This window comes from Corvus cornix, chromosome 7 (assembly GCF_000738735.6).
Source record: "Corvus cornix cornix isolate S_Up_H32 chromosome 7, ASM73873v5, whole genome shotgun sequence".
In the NCBI taxonomy this organism is placed as follows: Eukaryota; Metazoa; Chordata; class Aves; order Passeriformes; family Corvidae; genus Corvus; species Corvus cornix.
The window spans coordinates 4956763-4979767 of record NC_046337.1 but is presented as its reverse complement, the minus strand read 5'-3'; the positions used below and the strand labels follow the sequence as shown (position 1 = coordinate 4979767).

The 23005-nt window shown below is 36.3% G+C and overlaps 1 protein-coding gene across 1 annotated transcript in view; it reads right to left on the bottom strand.

Moving 5' to 3' along the window:
• Window positions 1-23005, bottom strand: part of LRP1B (LDL receptor related protein 1B) — a 636888-nt gene that overhangs the window by 58379 nt on the left and 555504 nt on the right. The window contains exons 62-71 of the mRNA XM_039555091.1: window positions 22626-22774; window positions 19723-19816; window positions 18537-18653; window positions 18245-18364; window positions 15826-15945; window positions 10117-10233; window positions 5268-5374; window positions 4473-4602; window positions 3368-3474; window positions 2920-3052 (exon numbers count right to left, since the gene is read on the bottom strand). Coding sequence (XP_039411025.1) covers window positions 2920-3052; window positions 3368-3474; window positions 4473-4602; window positions 5268-5374; window positions 10117-10233; window positions 15826-15945; window positions 18245-18364; window positions 18537-18653; window positions 19723-19816; window positions 22626-22774 — 1194 coding nt within the window. The remainder of the gene's footprint in view (window positions 1-2919; window positions 3053-3367; window positions 3475-4472; window positions 4603-5267; window positions 5375-10116; window positions 10234-15825; window positions 15946-18244; window positions 18365-18536; window positions 18654-19722; window positions 19817-22625; window positions 22775-23005) is intronic.

Here is a 23005-nt window from a genome sequence, read left to right as displayed (position 1 = left end):
TCTTTGGTGATGCAGCCTCTCAGCAAAGGCCTGGCTGGTACTTCAGTAATTTGGGCCATCAGAGAACAATCTAAACAGAAATAGGGCCAAACATGTGAAAAGCCACCTCAGTCCAGCTTTGTTTCACATGAATGTCTGATCCTCCACTTATTCCTACCCCACTCTCTGAGTCACACATCAGAGACAAAGTGATTGCAGCCCATTAGCCATGAGGCAGCACCTTTTTCTTCACCTGAGGAGCACCAGACCCGGCCAGGTTTGTAATCACCATCACCTCTAAATGCTGTAATTAGGAAAGGTCCAGCCATGTTGGCACAGAGCAGATAAGATGAGGTGACCTCTGACAGGATCTTCCTTTCTGTAACTTCTGAAATGTTTCACCAGGATATTTATTGAACACAGAAAGCAGCAAGAATAAAATCTTCCATGCAACTTCAGGATGTACTAAATTTTGAATCATCTAACAAAAGGGAGCACAGGGTGAGGGAAAATGTTCTAGGGCGGAGTGCTCAGGCTTTAAAAATTAGTTCAAGGTGGATTCAGTTTTAACGTGTGTCATGGTAAAAAGGAACTTCTTTCACAATTACGACTAAATTTTATCACTACCAATCAACAAAGTTATGGAAAGTTCTTGCAATTAATTTCCTATAAAACACATTTTTATGGTAACTGGATTTTCAGTTTCCTGGGATGAGTGGAGCATAAAAGAAATAAAGCTGTGTATCTGCAGAGGAGGAAACAATGAAATTTTATATGATAGTGCCAAAGCTCTCACTGTGGCTTACACCTCACTGCATTACCCCCACTCTAAGGGCTAGATCAGGCTTCCATGGCTTTTTACTCGTTCGTTCAGTGCCCTGTTCACACCTCATTAAAATCAACAGAAGGCTTTCTTTTGCTTTAAAGATTCAGAATAGCTGAACGTTTTTCCCCCCAAAATTAATTTCCATAAAATGCCCATTGCATAGAAGGATGTTTGAACTCTCACACTCTGCTACCAGGTATAATTCACTCCCATGGCATATATAACTTATGAACATTAACAGAAATATCCTGTATAATTATCCAAGGAAAATATATAAAATTCAAGTACTCTTCATGATGAAAGGCATGAATCCAAATAATTGTGTGTGCAATCACAATATAACCATCATTCTAGTTGTTTAATAAGATTGAAGAGAGTTATTTTTATAAACATGCACAGTGGGCCACAGATAAATATTATGGATATTATTTTAGAATGCCGTAGAATAAAACTCCATTTGTGTTTGCTGTATTTCCAAAGATGAAAAAATCAGTTATCAGTGAGATAAACTGGCATTTGTTTCATGTGATTGCTCTGCCTGTCATAATTCCTTTATAAAATAGATTTCTGCAACAGAATCATAATTGTGACATAAATACAAAGTATGATAGCAATAACCAACCAGGAATAGGCTTCTTATTGCATTATAAGCAATTTGCAGTTCACAGAAGCTCCATTATGCTACCCAAAGAATAACGTGGGCATCAGATAAAATAAGTGTGTTACTCTTTACTTACACTTCATTGGGTTTTAAAGAGATACAGTCCAGATATTTTAAAAGCAGTTTTAAAATGGACTAGATGTTGGGTTTTTTTTCTTTTTTTTTTTTTTTAATTTTGTTATCTGTCTTCTTGCATCTAAACACCTCTGGAATATTCTTCCCATTTTCTGAATTTCCTGGTCTCTCTTTCAAACTTAATCATCCCCACATGACTTTTTTTTTTTCCCTCTTAGTCTTAAGTATTGCATAATAGACTTAAAATAAGGAAAGGATATTTTACTATGTTTGTTTTATATCTGATTATTATCACATATTGTACTTCACTATGCTTCGAATTTATGCACACATCATGTGACTGTAGATGGCTAACATACAGAACTACCCACTCTGAAGGAAAAGAAAAGAAAAATCCAGGGAGAAAACCAAGATGATGACAAAATGCCAACTCAAATTATTCTTTAGAAAAAACTTCTTTAATTAGACTAAGAAGAGGGGCTGGTGGGGAACCTGAAGCTCAAGGGCAGCCTGGGCTACAGTGACCATGGAATAGGGGAATTAAAGACCCTTAGGGCTGCAAGGAGGGTGCACAGCAAGCTCCTTACACTGGGTTTCTTCAAGGATCTGCTTGGGAAAGCCCTGGAGGGAAGAGGGACCCAGGAGAGCCTGGCTGATATCCAAGCCATCACCATGTAAGCCCAGAAGTGATGTATCCCAACAAAGGCAAAGTCAAAATGTGCCAGAAGGAGTCTGTGGATGAACAGACACAAACATAAAAAAGTTGCTCCTGGATGAACACAAACATAAAAAAGAAGGTGAGGCCCAGAGTTGCCCAGAGAAGTTGTGGATGTCCCATCTCTGGGAATGTTCAAGGCCACGTTGGATGGGGCTTGGAGCAACCTGGGATAGCGGAAGGTATCCTTGCCCATGGCAGAGGGTTGGAATGAGATGATCTTTAAGGTCTCTTCCAATCCAAAGTGTTCTGTGATTCCATGAAATAAACAGAAACCCAGGCTCTTAAGATGACTTATTTAGCAACTGTTCAATATATTGCACAGCTGTGTAATTTATTGTGCATGGCTCTGTAATTTATGGTAGCCTATAAAAGTTTAAATTAGCCAAATTTACTGCTGGTTTCCTTGATGAAAAAGAATATCCTTCCAGTAACAACATGACCTTTTCATCACTGGGGAGGGAAATACAAAGGAGGAACAAGTCATAAACAACCTAAGTTTTGCTTATTCCTGCAGATCACTTGTTAAGCTGCTGTGCTGTCTTTGTCAAAAGAGGTCACAGAACTTTCCTGTCTCCACTCATAATGGCCAGGGCACTACTAATTTGCAATGTGTGTATTCATAAAAAGTCCAATAAACTCTTTTAGGAAAGTGTCTCTTGCCTTGGTCACAGTTTTCTTCATCACTGCCATCCACACAGTCATGGATCCCGTCACAAAGCCATCGCACAGGAATACAGTAGGCCTTATTTCTGCACCGAAACTGATCCTCTTTACATTCTGTTACACAATCCATCTGTGTGAACACAGACATGAGCTTTGTATTAATGAATGAGAGCAACAACAAGCTTGTCTATGCTGCCAGGAGGGAGCAGTCCCTGATGGAAACTGCCCCAGAATCACGCTCGGGGTTTGACTTCGAGAAAACAAATTTGTCCACTCCAAAGCCTGTCCTGAGAGCACAGAAACACAAAAGCATGGGCTAAGTTATTTGACAGTACTCAGTGGATGCAAGAAAACCCTATTTGCCCTTTCAGTTATTTTGAGGCCTAAAAAGTTTACAAAAACTTTGGGGGGGAAAAAAAAAAATCACCAGAAATGTGTCAGGTACCTCATCAGATCCATCAGCACAGTCGAACTCTCCGTTGCATTTCAAAGACGCCGAAACGCAGCCCCCACTTGCACACACGTACTCACTTGAAGAGCAGGTTGGAGATGCTGGTTACAAACACATATTTTAGCATGAAGAAAAAGACAATCTATGAATAAGTTGATTTTTAATTTTAAGCTTTCTTCTGGTTAATAGAGTGAGCAAAGTTGTGTCTGAGCACTTTCATGAACTATGATAAAATATTTGACAAAGCCGAATTGTTGCATCCTAAGTAAACTGTAAAATGATAGTGAGAAGGTATTTGTGTTTTACCACTTAGAAAGTTAATGTTGTTTTCTCCTTACACTTGGTAACAAAGGCAACCACACACATGCATATATTCATAGAATGAATATATTTTAAAAATTGCATCCCTTAAAATGGGCAGTCTAGCTAAATTTAGGTAATTTATAATTGAATAAGCTAAATTTATAGGAAAAAATCTTTTTGGAAATTATGCATTATTACAATTAAAATACATAAATATTAAGCAGGATTTTTAAATATAAAGGTGGATATTTTTGTTGCACTGTAAATCGGGAGAGTTTTAAACTGGCTTTTACCAGTTACATCTATCTACATGAAGCTTACAAAAAAATTAGGAAAACTCCTGCAGAAATAACTGTATTTTCCAAGAAAGCAAAAATAAAATAAAATAAAATAATAATAATAATTTAGCAGACAAAATCTTTGCATAAGGACTATGAAACTTTGAATGAAGACCATGAAGTAAAACTCTTCAGTACATGCCAAGATTTACTGATGTTTTCAGAGCAGAATTTTATATGTTGAATATTTATTATCAAATTACAATTCAAAATAATTAAATTAAATACCCATGACCCAACAATCTTCACATTGCAGAGTTGTATGTAACTAGGGTTCCCAAAATACCAGCTGGAAGACACAATGATGCAAACTCAAAAGGTAAAGTATTTCAGATTATTTTTGCACTTTCTTGCTACTTCTAGTGCCCAAGAAATTTTGATTTGATGATTTATTTTCTTCTTTCATTCTGATTTATTCCTGGCTTCATTTTATATTTCAGCATTATTTCAAACAATACCTGGTTCACAATTTTTCTCGTCATCCCCAAGTTTGCAGTCCTCATGACCATCACATGTCCATTTTGCTGAGATGCACTGGCCATTGGAGCACTGGAACTGATCCCTTGAGCAGCCTGTTTCACAATACCTCTGGTACAAAAGAAACAGCCAATACACAAGAGCAAGAGTTTAATATAAACATTGGTAAATATGCACCTGGTCACAGAAGTCACAGCCTATAATCCTACAGGTTATGAAAGACACAGTTATTAAAGTCTTGTGATATGAAATATATTTGTGGATATGATTTAAGTAAGGTGGCTTGCACCCTCTAGATAGTAGGGAAACACCTGAGGTTTTGTATTGAAAGGAAAGGAGAAGGGGAAAAAAGGGAAAAAATATAGAACAGAAAACCAGCAAAGTACTATCCCATGAGCTTCTGATGCACAACAAACAGGCTACATTGTTCTCTCAAAAAAAAAAAATCTCTCAAACCAAACCATTGCTGCATGTAAAAAGAATGGTTTCCCAATCAGGACACAAAATATTTCCAGGATAGGAAGAGGTTCAAACCATTGCTGGGACATAAACATGCAGAATACTGTTAAACGTTACTTGATTTATTTGCATGTTCTCTTTTTAGAATAGTTCCTTCAAGAGGTTTAGGTTTAATTTAGTAATGGTATTTGCATACATGGATTCATGTATAGAGTTCCTACTGCTGCCTTTAAAAAAATTTGTATGCAGGAATCCATTCTCCAACAATATAAAACTACTAATTCCCTAAAGAAATACTTTTTCTGGAAGATGCCTACCTCATCTGAGCCATCTGCACAGTCATAGTCTCCATCACACCAGAATCTTGCTGAAACACAGTCTCCATTTGCACAAAGAAAGTCTTTCAAAGTGCACGTTTGAGGCTCTGAAAAAAAACCAAACCAAACAACCCTAGGTTTATTAGCATTTTCATTAAATATTTTATACATAGAAACCCCCAATCAATCAATGAATAAACATGAAAAACTCAAAACAATTAGCTTGCAAATGATAAGGACCAGTTTTTCTGTAGGATTTTATTCCACAACATCATGTAACTAGATTTCATTTACATATAGTAAGACAGTAATGAAAATACTTTCATTACTTTCCAACATTTCAGTTCTATGAAATTTCTTTGGAAAATCACATGATGTTGACTATATATATTTTATTAATTTCAATGCATGTATGTCAGTAGGGTTTGTGAGATACGTACCAGACACCAGAAACACCTTTTGCATGGCTTAATATCCAATGTAATTAGTACTGACCAGATTTTTGGCTTTCCATCACACAGTAGCACATAATTTATCACATACCTTTTAATGAGTGTGTGTGTGCATCAAGAGTCAGCTTCCCCTGTGCTCAGCATCCAGGGGAATGGCATTGAGATACCAGATGGAACTCAAAAGTTTGGTGTTTCAAGTAAAATAAAAGTTTTCACTACTGCTGACAAAAAACATTGGCAAGGGGGGCCTCTGTGGAAGATTCCCTCAGCAGAACATCATGTACTTTCCTCCTGAAAATGAGGACCACTACAAAAGACATTTTCTGTGCGCTGGACATCAGATTAAACAAAGATAGAGAGGTACTGGGGATTTAGGAGAAATTAAGCAATTCTCTATATGCAATTTAGATCTGCCAGTCAGAGGGTTTTTGGAGAAAAAAGGACTTAAAAGGCAAACAAGGATTATTTGTGGGATTATTTCCATCACAGTACACAATGCAGTATGTAAATGATGTAAAATCAAGAATAAGGATTTATTATCAAGACTTTTTCAGCAGAGACATGGGAAACAGCAAATGAAAGTGACTGAACCAAAGGAAGGAGGATGAAAAAAAAAAAAAGAGAAGAGACAGAGCAGACAGTAGCAATGGACAGAAGGAATGGACAGGAATAAATTGAGTAATGCATGCGTTATGGAAGGTGCAAGCATGAGTGCTTTTATAAAGCATAACATACTGATCAAGGAAAGAAAACACAAAATTAGAAAGAAAACTGAGAAGAATTTGGTAAATACCAGCATGAGAATACACCAGACATGACTAGCATGGATCTAACAAAGTTGAATTCAGTGTAAGTGGGGTTTTTTTCCAGGTTTTATAAAAATCAAAACCTGTTTCAGGAAAGAAATCATTTTAATCAACTTTGCCACTGCCTTTTCCCCACTCTTTACTTCATAAAAAAGAATCAAAATGACTCTGTTTGAAATTTTTTATGAGAAATTTCATTTTCCAGGTAGGCACAAATTTTAATTTTGAAGTTGTAGGAAAGTAATTTTAAAAGTAGATCTACAGTCATTACATCAATTCTCCAGAAATGTTATATTTCAGCAAATCAAAGGCTGGCATTTATGTGGCCTCAGATTTTTTTTTTTCAAAGTGTAAGCTTTAGCAAATCCCAGATGTTTGATTCTTTTTGCTGTACACAGGCCAAGAAGGAGAATTTCATGATATGATAAAATATATAAAGGAAATAATTTGTGGGAAAAGCCATTCACATGCAAAAAACCCCACCAAAACTGTCATGTTTCCATATTGATTAGAAAAATATAAGCAAATACTTTTGCTATACTGCTAATAAATTATTTATAAGCAGAGATTTGATACTGGGAAAATGTACACAAAGAGCTAAGTACTCAATTCTCTGTTTGCAAGAAATATTTCTTCTGCTGCTGGGATCCAGCTCTGTGATTTACATATGAACACAGCAAAGAACTTTTCCATCAGTACTCAGATTGTTAGTGAAAGGAATAAATATTAATACAGAACAGTACTGAAGGAATAAGCATAAATGGACTTCTGTATAACCCGTGAAGAACAGCACTCTTTAGCTTCTGCTTTGTAAAATCACTGAAACTCCTTCCCAAGAAAAGCATTTGGGATACAAACTCATCCCAGGACAAAATTCACTAATTTGTTTTCTTGGCAACTTGTAGAAGCAATAAAAGAGCATTGGGAAGGACTTCTAGCAGCATTAATATTTGTACACTGACTGAATTCATGTCTTGCTACAACATTATTATGTTTGCTGTGCTTCAAGTTTACAGTACGTTTTCTTTAATCACATTAATTAAAAAAAAAAATTACTAGTGCCTTCTTTTCAGCGGGAACAAGATAGATTATAGAATAATATTCATTACTACGGAATTTTCTTTTTTTGGAGTTTCCTGGAAGAAGAAACACTATTTTTTGCTCTAATTTATTTAAAAAAAAAATAAACTCTGAAAGCAAATTCTCCCTCCAGAGAGATATTACCTCAGAAGAATTAACAATGTATCCTACATTTCTCATTGCAGACTGATTATGTACCAATATCCATGCTAATAACTCTTATTTCACAGTGTCCAAATATAGTTAAAGAACAATAGACTGTAAGACAAATACAGTTAAATACCAAAGTTATAACAGGCACAATGATTTGCATGACAGCACCAATAATTTTTCACACCCATACAGGTTTTTTTAACGTGTATTGTTGCACTTCTGATAACTTCAGCAGAAGAGTGAATTTCTTGCATGTGAAGAAACTGCATAGAAAAGTGTAAATGCTTGAGCTTAATTTCTATAATTCTGTGAATTCATTCTGCATTCTTAAGAAACAACTCATTTTCTGATACAGTTCCCTGACAGCCCTTTGTATATTATATTCATGTATGCCATGAACAATTTATCTCGCTGTGCAATGTAACATATTTTGTCAAATGCTTTTGAAGTTCTAATTTCATATGTATTTGTTTCATTACACTTTATTCTATAAGTGGCTTGATGGTCTATAAAAATTTTATACAACTATTTCAAACAGCTGAACAGTATTATGTACTGTCCCAGTGCTCCCAAGACTTTGAATTTTAAAACTGTGCCAGCCTATTGTGCTTAATTTAAATAGTAGAATCGGTAGTTAGAATATAAGTGTGCATTTCACAACCAAAAAAAATGTAAAAAAACCCAAACTAACACCCTTTAGTTTGATTCACCTTCCGTGTCTGGGCACTCTCAACTCACTAATTCGATTAATGACAAATTTCTTTATCTGCAAGTCAAGAGAAGGACCAAGAAATGAATATATAACTTAGCTATTGATATGAACACAAAGCTGGAAACTTCATAACTTTTTTTTTAAAAAACAAACATTATTATTCTCTCATTATTTGAACTTTTTTATATCACTTTGTAGCATAATGATCTGAACTTTAGGGAAGAAAAATATTACTGCTGGGTCAGTCACACACATGGCTAATTCCAAATGTGATACTCAACACTTATCTTGCAAAGAGCAATAATATTTTGTGGAAGTTTTGGATTTGTTGTTTTTTTTTCCAAAATTTCAACAGACTACCCAGTTCTGTAGATTAACACTGCTATAGCAAAACTATGACTCTCTATTTGTTTTCTACACGAGAATAAAAGAACATAAAATACTTTCTTGCTACTTGTAATACAGAAAACTGACACCAATAACCAATTCTAAAGTAAAATCTCCCACAAAGCTAAGGAAGCTTTAGGGTGCCAACCCCCCGAGTGTAACAACAAAAGGCTCTGAGTGATTACTGAGCCACAGGACATTTTCCCTTTTATATGAAACACTTGCATATGAAAAACCACAGCACTATTGCTTGCTTGAATAAAACTCACAACATTTTCAATGCAGGTAGTAATTACCAGGCAGACAAATCCACTTTAACCTCCCAAGCAGAATGAGACACTCTGTACCTACGGACACCACATCTCGAACTGGAGAAAGGGGCAGCAGCATTTACTCAGCATTAGAATGCCTAATTTATTAAGCTTTCTAAATCATTACCTTGAAGATACCAAATATACACTCACGGCATACATCAGGAATGTGTATTCAAAATTATTTGCAAGAACAAGATATTAACTTATTGGATTTCTGAGTACCAAAGAAAAAAATCACAGAAATTGTCAAGAGGAGGCACTTCAGAATTATTTAGGGAATGTCCCTCTTGAAATATTTTATAAAGACAATAATTATCAGATAAAACCATTACAAATTTTTCCTTTCTTCCTGAGAACCAGATGGAAATTAACTCCCTGGAAGTGGTATTACAGAGATTTATTAGGCCTTCAGATCCCTCATGGGTAGGAGAGAACTGGGTACATGAGCTGCTTTGAATAACCACATCTACTTCTCAATGCAATTAAGTACTACAGAAATTGACTTCTCAATATGAAACAAGGCAAATCATCTCAAGAATATAATGAATGTAACGAGCAGGTAGTGTTCGATCAAAATTCCTTGTTAACAAATGCTTACCACGTTACCTCTGAACAGTGTTTATGGTTCTTTTTCAGAGATAAGAAATGTGATACGTAACCAACTGGCAAAAGGTAAACTAATTGCAATACTTGATTTTAATTCACCAGATTATTGAGCAGTTGGAAGTCAGGCATTTTTTCACACTAACACAGCTCTTTGTGAGAGTGAATAGAAGTGGAGAAATACAGCAAGGGACATTTTCAGCTGTGGTCAACTGATTTTCAGCAGATCAGAGTGTGTGGAATGAAAACATGCCCGTGAGTTTTATCAAAATTCAAAAGCTTCCTCTTGCACATTGCTAAACTGACTCTGTTATAACATGGACTGAGGTAAAAGCTACTTACTACAGTTTTCTTCATCAGAATTATCTCCACAATCATTTTGGCTGTCACATCTCCAATGATCTGGAATGCAGTTGTTGTTTTTGCACTGGAACTCATGAGGTCCACAAGTTTTTTTATCTGTAATTAAGGTGAATAATATTTACAGCATTGCAAACAAAGAGCCAAAATGGGAAAGACTTCCACTAAATACAAGATGATGTTGCTGGATACATTTAATAACGAGCAACCGTAATATTTGAAATGTTGCTTTCAGGAATAATTTATTTCTCATAACATTCTTTAAGCGTCTATTTATACATTCACACCTTAATCTTAAATTTGATGAAATTAAAATATGCAGTGTATAAACTGTCATATAAAGTTAAAAAATATAAAATTCAGAAGGTTGTTTGAAGAGAGGGTATTAGTGCACTAAATCTCAAAAACTTTTCTAACTTTTCCTTGAATTTATCTCTAAGATTGCTTTACAAAAGATCAGATCACAGTATACCACTAGACTATTGATTTGAAAAATGTAAAAAAATATGTATTTCTCAAAAGTTTTTTTACATATAATAATTTAAGACAGAAAACTTTGCACTTTGATTTAAATTTTCACCTACTCATGTATTCAATTGGAAGTTTACTCATATGAGGTAAAACATTATAAAGCCTATAATGCTAACCTGAGGGAAATTTCCTTCATGTTGTATATTTTCAATGAGCTTTTCTAGTTACAGAGAAGCATTGGAGGCAAAGCCTCTTAGAGATACATGAACATCCTGAGCTCCTCCAGCAGGAAGGAGCTGCCTCTGTGTTTTCTGTGAGCAACTCTTGAATAATTCGTTCAGCTTCTAAGGGCTGAGATGAAATGAAGTAAATTAAAAAGTTATCAGTGACATTTTCGTGGGGGGGGGGGGAAGTTTGCTTTGTAAAAGCCTCAATGACATATTTAAAATTACTTGTCACTGTGATATTTCACTGGAAATTTTTAAAATTTCCGTTAGGCAAAGTCATAACATGTCAGAGCAGCTTCACTCTGCTCTCATGGCAACTCGAGGGCTGCTAATAACTGACAGAAACAGCAGCTTCAATCAACCTGATTACTCTGCTGGTGAAGCACAAATTAGAGGTGTTAGGTTTGATGCCATGGGCCAAACTGCTGCATTTTCTCTGTAGTTTTAGGTGTGGCTCTGGAACCAGACTGATAAAACTACATTTGCATATCAAGACTGGTGTTGCAGTTGAGTTGTGTGCACTCAAAAATCTGGTCATTGCAAGTCTGCCTTTTGCGTTTGTTCCTTATTCTCTGCCAATGGCATGACTGTAAGAAGTTTTCTCCCAAAATACTTTGTTTTCTATGATATTTTTCAATATTACAGTCCATGATATTTTGATCATGGTATTTCAAATACTTGCACTGGCAAACAATTAAAAATACTTAACATTACGAAACACGAAAGTATTCCTCCCAAACTTATGACACTCTTGTATTTTCATTCTGTAGCTTTGTGAAAGATTAAGTTTCAACCCTGAAATATATCCTATATTTATTAAAATACTTCTAGTGAAGTCTGCAATCTCTAACTAGAGTATTTGCTCACAAAATGAGTTGTAACACCAATGACAGATAACATCACAGTGACATTTAACTATTTTATTTCTCCTTCCACATCCAATAGAAATACCAAGATCTAGTCAGTAATACACAGAAGCCAGAGATGACAGCCATTCATTTCAGTTATCTGAACATGCAATATATATCTTCTCACTCTTCATAAAGAATTATTTAGTTCTCAAGCATGCTAAATCCATTTTTTAGCATTGCCTTTCTACACGTGAAGAAAGTCTAGATTTTTTTTAAATTTATCCAATCTTAACCTCTGATTGCTACTTGAATGTTCATCTTTCTCTTCTTACTCTATTTCTACCAAATATAAAGAAACATAATTAATTTTTTTAATGCAAAATATTTTGCATGTTTGTAAGGCTCTCCCTTTCACAAATCTGAAAACTTTATTTTTTTCTGGGTTGAAAGATCTCTTGTAGCAGCTTACAGCTAAAAATATCTTACAAACCAGGTTTGCTTGTCTTGTATTTCTTTCTTTACATGAATGAGAACTGAGGAAAACGCTGGGATACCAGAGATAGGATATAACAAAGAGGAAAATTTGGGGAAGTTATGTAACAATTATCTGATCTTTGAGAATGATGGATTCACTCACCTCAAAGGAAACAGTGCAAGACCTTATTTACTGGGAACTGTGGAACCATGAAAAGCACACAGGGGCCCCCACACGTTTTGTCATCTCTGCCTTCAACACTAAATTGCTTTCTCATTTTTCTTTAAATGAGACCACCTTAAAGTGTGAAAGTTCAGATAGAAATGGTACAAAGGCAAAGAAGCAAATACTGATAACTCCATTTTCATATTGCTCTCTTCAAGTTGTTATTAAGAGATTCACTGACCTACTGTAACAGGCAAAGCCCTTCCCTAGGAATCTGTGTGATTGCCTGAGGTAGCTGCTGGTAGGTTGGGGTTCACTTTTCTGTGCACACTAAACTAGGATTTTATTTTAGAAATACTTCTAAATGAGCATGAGGAAAACAGGATGAAGACTTCAATCAGAAAAACAAAACAAAGCAAGCCCCAAAACCCTTATGCACCCTAAAAGCACTTTAATTCAAAGACCAATCCCTGTGAATGAAAACACTATTTTGTCACTAATTGTATGCACTGCACTTTGGGGATTTTAAATCCATGTATTTTCATGTGTGTCCATTTGTGTCTGACAGGGATAAAATCCAAAACTAAATTTGCTTTTGATACGGGATCAGCTGGCTGTCCTAGAGCTTGGCAGGCTGTCACCCATGCTGGATACAGGAAATTGTTGTTGGATACAGGAAACTGTTGATGGAAGTTTATATAATGCATCCTTCAAATGCCTCAAAGAAAATATTCTTTATCATCAGGAAAAAAACCTACTTTATGACTCTCACAGCTAAAAATAAAATTAATATTTTAAAAAGTGAAGAAGCAGAAAGCAGTCATGCCAACGTTGACACATTAAGGTAATAAAGACCTGAAATACACAAAAACTTTAAAGCATATTATAAAATCACTTTCCAAGACCACACTCAGCTTTCTGCAGATTCTAACTCAAGCTGGTCCATTTTGCTGTAAAGTATCAAAGTTGTGAGCAAGGACTAGCATAATCTAACAGCTTTCTTTAATTGCCTGGACAGTTAGCACTAATTAACTCTACCTACTGTTCTCTGAGAGACACCAGACACTCCTTCATAAACACACATTCCCTGATTCGACCTCAACTGTCTGAGTTGGAAAGTTACCACAGAAGACTAAATACATTTACACTGCTTCTAGCAAATTTACTCAGTGTAATATGTCCAATAACACACAGCAGCAGATGTTGACTAAGCAAAATACATATGGCCATGCAGCACTCAAGCAAAAAGAGATTACTTTACACAAGTTTTGCATTGCAGGCATTGTAGAAATGAACTCTAAACAATAACAAATTAGTGTTACATCAACATATGTAGATCCTTTTTATGCTCAGCTTGCAGCTTTAGAATTTAATTCTATCAAATTTTGTCCATAAAAATAACAATCTTTAACTTGAAAAAAAAAATGCAGAAGACCAAACTGTGCTGAAATTACTGCCATAGTAAGGTCATTTAAACATATTTCAAATACTAAAAATATGGAAAACTTCAAAATGTGATTAAACACACCCTGTTCTTGTGAATGCTTAGCTGTTCCATGTGTACACAACCGTATTTGGCACAGAAATTGTGACTATGGATAAGTTATTCTGTCTCCTCCAACATGAAAACCAAGAGCAGTGTATGAAGCCAGGAGATTTAAAATAAAAATGTGGGTGTTTTGTCAGGGAAGGGTATGATTAAGCTGTGGAACACCTCGCTGCAGCATGTTGTGAAAAGCCTACAAAGGTAAAAAGAGAGTGAAATCTATCATGAATTATTGTATACAGAGACATATTTGACCCACAGTATCTCTGATTCTCAAGTTGTTAGAGGATGGAAGGGTATCCCAGGGAAGTTCAGTACAAGCCTGCTTTGCTCACATATTCCTCCCTAGATACTCATTTTCAGTCACTGCCAGAGACAGGATAAAAGTCAAGATGAGTCTCAGATGTGAACCAACACCTCCAGTTGTATATGTTGTGATTTAAAAAACATGTTGAGCTTGGGACTGCACACATTGCTCCTCGATGCTTTTTAACTGTTTGGGTAATTTTATTCTTTCTATTGTAAAATGATGGTTCAGAGTGAAGCACTTATTATAAACACATTTTTTCCTATTTAATGTCAGTTTTATTTATTTTTCTCTTCTAGAAAAAAAAAAAAGTGACTTGAGGATATTACTAGATGAACTATTTTAAGACCATTTGTGCCACATCAGTTGGGTGTGCACAGGTTAGCCGAAATGTGAATCCATAGTTTGGAAGCTTGGAATGCTGTCCCAGTTGGAAAACAACAGCATGCTGGAGATCCAGATGATGTGGAATGGTGCAGGAGAAAGCAGCTGTGAAGTAAATCAGGAAGTGAACAGTGCAGGGGTACTACAACAGCAGCCCAGAAGGGGATATGAAGCTTTATCTCCTTTGTATTCACTGTTTCTTCAGTGAATTGGACTGGATGATTCCTTGGACTGGAAACTTCTCCCCAGTTGATAGGAACAATTATTTTCTCCATCTCAGCAAATCAAACGATGGTCTTGGATTTTCAGTGTTGAGAAAGACTTCATTCTCCTAGGCATATTTGCCACCTTCAGCATTTTTATATGTGCTCATGTGTCCATTACTTGAAATACATCCATGGAAGAGCAGCCCAGTGCTTTGTCCTTGACTGCAGCCTATAGTTTTACCTCTGTTGTCGCAGAGATAAACCTGCCCAGACACAGGTGCTTCATCAAACCATTTACTGATGCATGGATGAATAATGGTGAGAGCTTTAAATGTCCCACACTTGTCTTGTTCTCTTCCACCTCAGAACATTTTTCTGTGTTTTCCTTTATAGACCAGTCTTGAAAGTTTCACAAATGTTTCTGCACATGGTTAGCGTGTGTCTTGCATTGACACCCATCTTCAAGGGTTTTCCAGGAGTACTGATCCACTTACTCTGCCTCTGATTGTCCGTAATCCATTTCCCAGGTAGAATATTTATATTTGTTATTTTCTGTAATTACAGCAATAAGACCTGACTCATAACTCCCTGGAGCTCACAGAGACACAAAAGTTGGTCATATCAAGTTGAAATCTGCTCTGAACCCTTCTACACAACCAGTCTTAACTACCAGGATTTGCAAATTATTATATTTTCACTATTTATGAACTTAGTAGCAATAAAGTGCAGACTGAATTGACAGAAAGTGGGTAACACTGCAAGAAAAATAAAGAATGCCACTGTATCCTGTGACAGTCAGTACATTCTGTGCCACTTCTATGACTCTAAATGCCACATGAGAGACTCATTTGCAGTTCCTGCCAATAAAGCAGTGGTACAATATGAATTTTATGAACTACTCATACAAAGATTGCCATTCAGTAAGAATTGGATGAGCCAGAGGCTCCAGATAGGTATTATCAAACATTGAAAGAGGATATAAAAAGTGGGATGATTATTTTCTTTTGCTAAATAAATGTCAAGCCACAGCAACAGGTTCAGAACCACTGGCATACTCACCACAATTTGCTTCATCTGACCCATCTGCACAATCTGGGTCTTCATCACACACCCACAGCTTGGAAATGCAGTGTTTGGTTGTTTTACACTGGAAGTGGTCTGGAGAACAACTGTTTTCAGCTTTAAATAAAAGAATTCCAGATCAAAATTAGGAATTTCTGGTAATATTTAAAATATGTGTTTTAAAGAAAAAATATGAAGGGTTCAAGAGTCAGAAATTGGATTTCTCTAGCATCGTTTATGTAATATCTGTAAGAAAACAGCAGTCAGGTTTATACTGTTTCTAGTTTTGTCATTTTCTTATATATTATTTTATACACAACATTAAGGTAAAACAAATATAAAAAAGTATCTATTGTGATTTTTTTTTTGAACAGCAAATAGACTTACCATTGATAGAATCAAATCGCTTTAGCAAAAACCAGACAAGTTTTTTTCCTTAACTTTCTAAAATGCCAGTTATAAATTCTGAGAGTCAGTTTGTAAGACTAAGGCAGCTCTGGATGCTTTGATCAAAAATGGAATCAAAACTATGCACGATTTTTGTGAAATTCTGTGCTCTGTTAAATTGGGTAAATGCTGAGAAAAGTTTGACAAATATGTCATTTTATCAGTTTAAAACAACAATTTTTGAATGAATCCTACAACAAGAAAAAGATGCAAAGTTGCAGCTGAGCTTTCAGCCTATTCTTTAAGGATGCTCTAAGTTAAAGCTTAACTGCATTAATCTTAGAACAGCCATTTAAAAACAAAACAGATCCTCAGTGCACCCATGTGATTCTAGATGTTCTTTAGAGATAAGTATATGTATTCCAAATAATTTTAAACTGAATTGACCATAGGGGGAAAACAGGAAACCTTCAATAAGTTTTTCCCACATTAATGTCTGTCCCACCTTTACCTAAGGAATTCTGTAGTGCTTCTAAAAAACTTTCCTGTCCCTGTTGAAAAGCAATTTGCTCCCTGATATTATCACTCTTGTTTCTCGGGTTTGGCAAGAGGAAAAAATTTAGGTTTGCCAGAAGTTGGTGTATTATTTCTTTCAGTGTCACATTTCCACAGAGCTGGGTATGTTCCTAACTGTAACAAATAATTCTGATCCTCAGCTAGAACAGGTTACCTGGGGATTTCACAGTGCTTTACAAGAAAGACCAGCACAATGACCTTCACTGTACATATGGAAAGCCTTCAGTATGAAATGTGACTTTGAAAAAGTCACCTGGCAAGTAAAACAAAACAGTGGCAGGGCTAAAAAAAGAAGTATTTTATGGATCCTAGACTGGTGAAATTAGAGTGAGTGAGAATCTCACCTTTACCTGTCTTGTGCCAGGAGCCCAAGTCAATATGAACTCACAGTCCCTGAGCTGCAGATTCTGCTGCTCTGATTTAATTTCTGCCAGCTACACCTCAAGGCTTTTGGGAGCCTTCCATATACCACGTGCAGTTCTTTCCAAGGAAAAAAGTAATCTCCTTTATGTTTCACAGGAGTTTATCCAATCCCTCTTAATCAGTTTTTAAAGAAACCCAACATGCAAACCAACACAAAATGTTTTCTGCAAAACTTGTATTTATATCTCTCCTGAGCAGTTTGGAAGACAGCCATTAAACATGACCATCAACAAAGCCTTTATATCCTTAGCAACCCTTCTCCCCTTGGAGAAGGATTTGTTCTTTGCAGAAATGCAGCACATGCAAACCTTGAGAAAGCTGATTCAGAGCAAGCAGCTGAGATCAGCAGCAGATCTGAGCAGTGAAATGAGCGAAAGACAGTGACACTTCAAGGCAGCCCCATCATCAGCCCCATGATCAAAGACACAAACTTATTCAATAAATTTCCGCTGTAAATCTGAAAATATTTCCTCCACTTATATTAAAGAAATATAGTTAAAATGAATTTATGGAAAGTAAGCTGCATTAAAAGCTGAGCAAATGGAAATCCAGTTACATAGGTAAATTAATGAAGTCCCCAGAGAAAAGAGAAGAGAAGTGGTTAAAAAATCAATGAAAGAAAAAGGATGTAGAAGGAGCTTTGGATCTACAGCTTTTCCAACAAAATATTCTGAAAAACATCTTTTCCCGTTGAAATGCATTGCTGCAAGGCATGGCAGATGAAAGCCTCAAGAAGATGAGTCATTTGTGAAGTGGTTAAGAGTCAAATACGTGTTTCAACCTCAGTCAAAAACCCAATTAAATGCCTGAAATTGTTTATACCCCTCTCTTCTTTGAAATGACTTTAAATTTGAAGTTAATAAATGACATTTTAGTTTGCTCCCTTGTATATAAAGCATTACATGCCAATCCCATGAATTAACTGTTTGCATGTTCTCAAATTATTTTAGGTAGAGGACATTTACAGTATTTTACTCCAGTTCCTTGTTTTAAACCAGCTACAGATGAAAATTCTCTAAGCAGAACTTACGACAGTCTCTTTCATCCTCTTCATCACCACAGTCATTCTGGCCGTTGCATCTCAGGTTTATTGGGATACACTTCTGGTTCTTCGTGCACTTGAACTGCCCGGACAGACACACATGTGTGTCTGTAAATTAAAAGAAAGTAAAAGAAGTTAAAATGATTAAAAGTTAAAAATGAAAAGATTCAAAACTTCAAAGGTAAATGAAGAAAAATACAGTTTGTTCATAGAGTTTGAAACGTGGCATTTAAAGCAGTTTAGGCTGTTTCTGAAGCCTACAAGGTATAGAATCACCTACCACAGTTCAGTTCATCAGAATTGTCCCCACAGTCGTTCTCTCCATCACAGATAAAGGCTGGAAGAGCACAAAGCCCAGTTCCACACTGGAAACGTCCTGGCTGACATCTGAATTCAGCTGGGAAAAGACAAAACTGCTTATGAATACTACCTGAGGAATGGTTAAATTCTCACTAGTGCTGTTCTTACCCTGTGGACTACTCAAAAATACCTACAAACTTTTGTATTTCCTTTATAATCTCAATCTGAGTATATATGAGTAACTAAAAGATACACATATGATTGGAAGACTAATTTCAAAGTCTGACACCTTAATTTGTGCAACTATAGTTACAGAGCTAATGGCACAGAATGAAACTCCCTGCAGGTTGAAGCTTGGTAAAGGCTCAACAGAGAACTGTAATTTAGGATCTAAACACTTGAGTTCAAGTCTGCTTTTAAGAAACTCCCTATACCACTGTAATTCTATTTCCCAAGAAAGGCCTAACATTGTTCCTTCTCCAGCCTCTGTCATTAGAAATAATGAGCAATTATGTACCTTTAAAGTAATATGTTATATAAACATAGAGTAGCTTAAAATGGAATTTTATGTAGAATGGTTACAAATATTAAAAAATGCTTCAAAAGCCTCTGGAGCAAAAAAGGAGAACTAATTATAAAATTGTAAAAATAAGGGTGAGGGATTTCAATACCAAAAATCAAACTAACTGTTAATTAACTGGAGATTCTAGAACACAGAGCATTTTTTTTAATATAAGGTTAAGGGAAGAAGACGAGAATCACGGGGAGAACATTGCTGTTGCTCAGAAAACTGCAGTAAATAATAATGTGTATCTAAACTTCTATAATTGCAACAAAACACAAGCAAATGAGATTAGAATCCCACATTTTTATTACTTAGAAAAATAAACCAAATAAACCTGGCAGAATTTTGTATTTATGCAAAGAATTCCACAACCTCAGAACACAGCTTCAAAATTAAAATCTTCAGCGAAAAGGCTTAAAAGATGAAAAACACGTCTGATTTTTCCAAACACCTTAAAAGACTCAGAGACCAAGGAACATAAAACAGTGCTGCAAACAAAAGTGACCCCAAAATCCTCTTCCTAAACATTATAAATGCTATAAATTTGTATAATATATGGACCCTGCTGGCACACTGGGCCCCAAAGGCAGCGAGCACTTACGGCACTCGGCGGGCTCGTCGGAGCCGTCGCCACAGTCATCCACAGTGTCACACTTCCACCAGAACGGGATGCACTTGTCGGTTTTGCAGCGGAACTGTGAGAGGAAGGCCAGCAGGAACAGAAGTTTCACGTGAGCATTTATTTATTTGTTTGTTTATAAGCAGTAATAGCGCCGTTTATGAAAATTTACACTCACGGCTTGAGGCATTCTTACATTAATTTAAAAAAAAAACCAACCACATTGTGTTTTAAATATTGGTTTTTATTTAGAGATGTTTGGCACTGAGATTGTCAAATGGATAAAAATCACTGTAGTTTCAATGGCTGTGCTATGCTGGCTTACAGTGCCCCAACACAAACTGCTCACTGCATTTTGCTGCATTCTGTGATTTCATTCTCGAAGATCTTATTCAAAACTAACACTTCAATTCCTGGTTTCTGTTGAAGCAGACGACATCATTTTTCCAGATATAGCCAAACACCCATAGTTACAGAAAGGAGCCTTAATGTGTGGTGTTGTGTATGGTATTGCTTATATTGTTTGAATTAAATGAACAAATCAAATGTAAAGCCTTCCAGACTTTTAAAAGGATAAAACAACTGTAGAAAAACCAGAAAAATCCTTTGTAAGACCCTGGCTGTGCCTTTACTGTCTTAAGTAGACCTTTCTTCTGACTGAAAGAGGAATGCAAACAAAACAAACAGTACAAATTGATGTAATTTTCTAGGGCTAAACCTAAAACCTGAGTACATTATGTGGCTCATGTCAGGGAGAAAAATCCGGGAGGATTATCGGCCAGCTTTTATGAAATGTTGGTTTTCCTACCTGGTGTCTCTATGAACACAGGAAGGAAGGAAACCAAATGTTTAGAAGGACAAGACATTTCATTTTCTGTCACTGGGCAGCTTTTTTTCACATTTTAAAAATCATTGATTATTCAATAAAACTGAATTTAAAAGGTGTATTAAATTTGGTGCCTTATCTCAGTTTATCTTTTCTGCCAAGAAAAATAAGGGTCTCGAGAGCATTTATGTTACAGAACCTATAGCTGGAGCTACATCATTCCTGTACCACCCTGAGGGACTTGCTATGTAACAGGCTGGTTTGAAGGGCAGCTGTTCTAAACTATTAAACTGCCCCACACGCATCTGGAGCTCAGAGGAGCTCAGCAGGATGCTGCCAAGTGCAGGAGACAAACAGAAACTCAGACATTTGTCTTTTGTTCTTTGTCTTTTCTTCTTGCTCTGCTTACCACAAGGGACTTCAGGCTGTTAAAATGGAATTATAAAGCTATTTCCAGGAAATAGCTAACTCTTAGATGTTGTTATGAAAATACTAGCACTCCCTTCTAAACTGAGGAGACAAAACCCTGCAAAATCAGGGATCAGTCATATGGGTCTTAAATGGATGGAGTTTTGGTGTTCTAGAGTCTGATGGGATTTGTACTGAACAATTTCCCATGCCAGATTAGCCATCACAGGATGGTCTGGAGATACAAGATCAGTTTATGGACCATCCAACTCCTTTTCATCAATAGTAGCCAACAGTGGCTGTGCTGTCAAGAGCAGTTACATCATAGGACCAGCTCTGATTTGACAGCATCATCTGAAAATCTTAAGGAGAAACAACATTTTGCCACTGATCTCTGCATCTGATGCCATCAGACATATGAATTATCAAACAGCAAACAGATTTCAAAAGTGGAAAAAAATGATGACTAACCAATGTCAATCTCTGTCTGTCTAAAACAGCTTCTTTTATACAACTCTGCTCTCCACTCTGTGGAATCCACAAGTGATAAAATATTGCTCCTCAAGCATCCAAGATGCGATGCTATTTCTTGAATTCATACTACCACTGAATTAATTAGACTGGAATGGAGCCATTCAGTCAACTGTTAGCACATACATTCACTGTGGAAAAAGCTTCTAGTATCATTTAAAGAAAAACTAAAAAAAAAAAAAAAAAGTGCCTTTTTTTTTAAGCTGGATTTGAGGAGAAAATACGGGGAAAAATTGGTAAGAAATTCCTCATTTTAAAGTGATTTACACCTTGAGGAAACAGAGGAAGGTAGTGGGTATTTAATCTTAAATAAGATTATTATTTGAGTGAAACTGTACATCTTTTATTAAGATGGCCACTGCTCCCTAAAAATTAGGAATAAAACCATTTTTCTTAATGCTGGAAATCATTATCATGCATCAGGATATAGAACATTGTAAGAGATCATTAGCACACCTCTAATAAAAGGCAACTACTAGAAAATCATACTAGAAATATTTTAAATGCCATATGTACCATAACAATCAACCAATTAATTGTCTGGTTAGAATAGTCCAAAGACTTTTATCAAAGTGGTTCTCTTATAAGAAATCAGTATGTTCTATGTATCTACCTTATATTTTAAGAAAAAAAGACAAAAATGTCTATTTTAAGTCACAGGGACTACAATTTCGTGTTTCAATTGATGCAATTGTTTCCATTTCAGCCATTGGATTTTTTTCAATGCAAGTCTATCATTTTCCAATCTTTCTAATTGGACTGAGCTTGTTTTCTTTTTGAAATGCAAAGTTCATTCATGCATCTCAAATCACTCTTATATACACTTTGTATTTTGATATTTCAGACACATATTTTTTTCAAGGCAATTTTTATGGGTTTAGCAGTTGTATTTGTTGTAGCAACTGGCAGGAACATTGAAATTTGAAAGCGAACAAGTCCTGAATTCTCTGGAGAAAAAGCCATTTGCAAGTCTGTTTCCCACTAACAGCCTTGGAGACGCTTTAAGAGCATCCCTGAGTGTTCAGCTCCTTTTAAAGCTTCCCCATTCCCTGGGTGCCAGCATTCCCTGTTTAAAAGCAGGAGGAGGAGCAGAGAAACAACCCCCACGACGCTCCCGTACCTGGCTGGCGGTGCAGTTGGACAGGCACGTCTTGTTGTCCGCAGCCAGGTAGAAGTTGGTGGGACAGGCACACGAGTGCAGCTTGTCAGGGGCCAGCAGGCACAGGTGACTGCAGCCACCGTTGTTCAGGGTGCACACGTGCTTGGACACTGTGGGCAGAACAAGGGAGGTAGATCAGAGCCTCTTATCTCAGCACACTTCGGGGTAGCTGCTTTATAGAGGAAGAAAATTGTGTTCCACGTGCTGTCTCTACAATGGAATGTCTGAAATCGAAAACCCATGGAGGCAACCTCTTCCTTTTGCCTTTAAGCTATTCTCTGTTGTAGGCAAAAATGAGTTATTACCATGGCTGTAAGTTCAATGTTGAAAGAATGAGAGGA